The 2,809-nt window shown below is 37.1% G+C and overlaps 1 protein-coding gene across 1 annotated transcript; it reads left to right on the top strand.

Moving 5' to 3' along the window:
• Positions 1-1,211: 1,211 nt before the first annotated feature.
• Positions 1,212-2,150, top strand: LOC148511993 (olfactory receptor 2D2-like). The gene has a single exon (XM_088482382.1). It carries the CDS (start codon positions 1,212-1,214, stop codon positions 2,148-2,150), a length of 939 nt encoding a protein of 312 aa, XP_088338508.1.
• Positions 2,151-2,809: the final 659 nt, after the last annotated feature.

The following is a 2,809-nucleotide window of genomic DNA, read 5'->3' on the forward strand; positions in this document are numbered from 1 at the left end:
GAGGAGAGATAGCCAATGGCAGTAAATGAAACATAATATTTTAAAACAGACATCGTCTTGCAGGGTCATAGCAGGGAATGAGTGGAAGCTGCTGAGACCAAGGAGAAGAAAAGCATCAGGAGAATCCTAAGGTCACTACAGGAGGCTCAGTGGCAGAGAAGAGGAGAGTGCTAAGGACCCTCTGTGCAGCACTGCTGTGGCTTGCTATCTGAACGGGATGTAGTCAGGTTACCGGCGGGCATTATCCCACCCTCCGATATCCTGTCAGCCACATCCCATCAAAATCCTGATGCCTATCATTAGCCCCACTGCTAAATCCTGACACCCGGCTTACCGAACAAAGGTGTCTTAGTGTGTAGCCACGGGAGGTGGCTGGGAGTAAGCTTTAGAAATCCCCAGGGGGACTCAGGGTTTGGCCCCCCTGGGAGTGTTAAGGTAGGGAAAGGGTGGGTTAGGGTGAGGCACCACTAGGGGGGTTAGAGTTAGGCACCCCCGGGAGGGTTAGATTTAGGGTGCGCGGAGGGGGGGTTAGGTTTAGGGGACTAGGGGGGAGGTTAGGGTTAGGCAACACTAAGGGAGGGTTAGTGTAGGGAGAGGGGAGGGTTAGAGTACTTACCTTATTCAGTTGGGATTCCGACCCATCGGGCTGCCACTGTTGGTATTTGATCCAACAGCATTACATACCAATTCCGTCTGAACCAGGGTGAAGGTAAGTGCCTGGAGTGTCTTAAGGAAGCTCCAGATTTCAGAGTTTTAGGTTGCAGTGTGCCTTTCCAGTCGTTCTGCATGCCAACTACAGGTGCGTAGGGGCAGTGATCAATGACAAATAAAATCATTTGGTCCAAAAACTGAGCTATGATCTTAAGCAAAACCTTGATGTGAGGGACTCTTTGGCACAACCACATTAGTTTTCTACTACCTTCACAGATATTCAAATATTTTTACATTTTGTATGAAGAAAGTGATGTGGGTCGTAGGTCAGAGAGGTAACCTATAATGCAAGTAAATTATCTATAACTGCTGTCCAAATGACATGACATACTGTACTCTCAATTTTACATTACTAGAATTGTATTTGTTTTAATACAGTGAATATAATTGAAAAAAATATTAGGTGATGAATAATTATATTTTTAGAATTTAATAACCAACATTAATTATGATAATATTTATTACATATCACTGAGACAATTTTCCATTTATTTTAAAGAATGCCTTGGAAAAGTAATATAGTTATAATGGAATTTATTCTTCTTGGACTTTCCAGTGAGCCCAGGACACAAGTTAATCTTTTCTATGTCTTCCTGATTATGTATATGATCATATTAATTAGAAACATTTTCATTATTGTTCTAATTATGACAGATGCCAACCTTCACACTTCTATGTATTTCTTCCTTGGCAACCTCTCGTTTCTGGATCTCTGTTTTTCATCTTCCACTGTGCCGAGGATGCTAAAAGATTTGATGTCAGTAAAGAAAACTATCTCTTATGCTGAGTGTGCAACACAAATGTATATTTATCTCTGTTTAGGGGAAACAGAGTGTGTTCTACTTGCTGTTATGGCTTATGATCGTTATGTGGCTATATGTTATTCATTACATTATACTACAATCATGAGTAAAGCGGTTTGTGTGAGATTAGCCATGGGTACATGGATATGTGGGTTGCTTTTCTCTGCTTTGCTGGTTACTCTAACACTCAATGTAAATCGTTGTGACAATAATGAAATTAATAATTTTTTATGTGAAGTGCCAGAAGTGTTATCACTGAGTTGTGAAAATATTTTTATTATTGAATTAGTCATTTTTGTTGTTGGTGTGATTATTCTCATAGCACCAGTCACATTTATTGTTATATCTTATTTTCAAATCATTTTTAGCATTTCAAAAATTACATCTGCAGCTGGGCAGCAGAAAGCTTTCTCCACCTGTGGGTCTCACATGATGGTTGTGACAACATTTTATGGCTCATGTATGGCTGCCTACATGAAACCTAGGTCAAGCTCTGTAGCAGAGACAGACAAATTCATTGCTATATTTTACTTAATTATTACACCAATGCTGAATCCTATGATTTATACACTTAGGAATAATGATGTAAAAGCAGCCATTATAAAATTTAGAATTAAAAATGGCTTCTGCTACTAAAAATATAGGGGTTGTATAGACATAATACATTTTTATCTGACTTTTGACAAAACACTTGGTTTGCTTGTCAAAAAAGTAGAAATTTATGTTTCATTTGTAATCAGTAATTGACATAACAAAATCTATGGTATAATCATAACAAAGTCATCTTTCTATCAACTGTAAGGTGTGATTGGTCAAAACCTCCAATCATCAATGGCTTTGATTGATAGTTTTAAAATAGTAATAGAAATGATTGCCAAACAAGTCTGGTTTCGCATTTATACCTATTGCCATTTTTAATCTATCGGTTGACTTTGACAAACTGCTCCAAGATAAATCTACACCTAAATTTAAATTATGTTGGCTCTGCTGAATATGGTGTTCCAAATGTGTTTATTGGAGTATGATTAAACTTTTATTTTCACTGAACCATAAGGAGATAGCTATAAATAAAATTAAATATCTTTACGCAACATATTCATTTACATGGCAATCCTTGGATTTTCTAAAGCATGACACATACTATAACATTCAACTGCACACAGATTTGTTTTTGACCATCTTATAATAAAAATTTAAATATACAAGGGTACATTCACATTTTACTATAAGTATAAAAAATGTGACCATAAACAATTACAATACATTGTTTTTTGTTTTTTTTCCAAAAGCTAACC

Source organism: Taudactylus pleione, unplaced genomic scaffold (assembly GCF_031769625.1).
Source record: "Taudactylus pleione unplaced genomic scaffold, aTauple2 ptg000286l, whole genome shotgun sequence".
NCBI classification, from domain to species: Eukaryota; Metazoa; Chordata; class Amphibia; order Anura; family Myobatrachidae; genus Taudactylus; species Taudactylus pleione.

Excerpts from the sequence above, each read along its gene's own strand:
- LOC148511993 (XM_088482382.1), top strand. The coding sequence starts at position 1,212 with ATGCCTTGGAAAAGTAATATAGTTATAATGGAATTTATTCTTCTTGGA.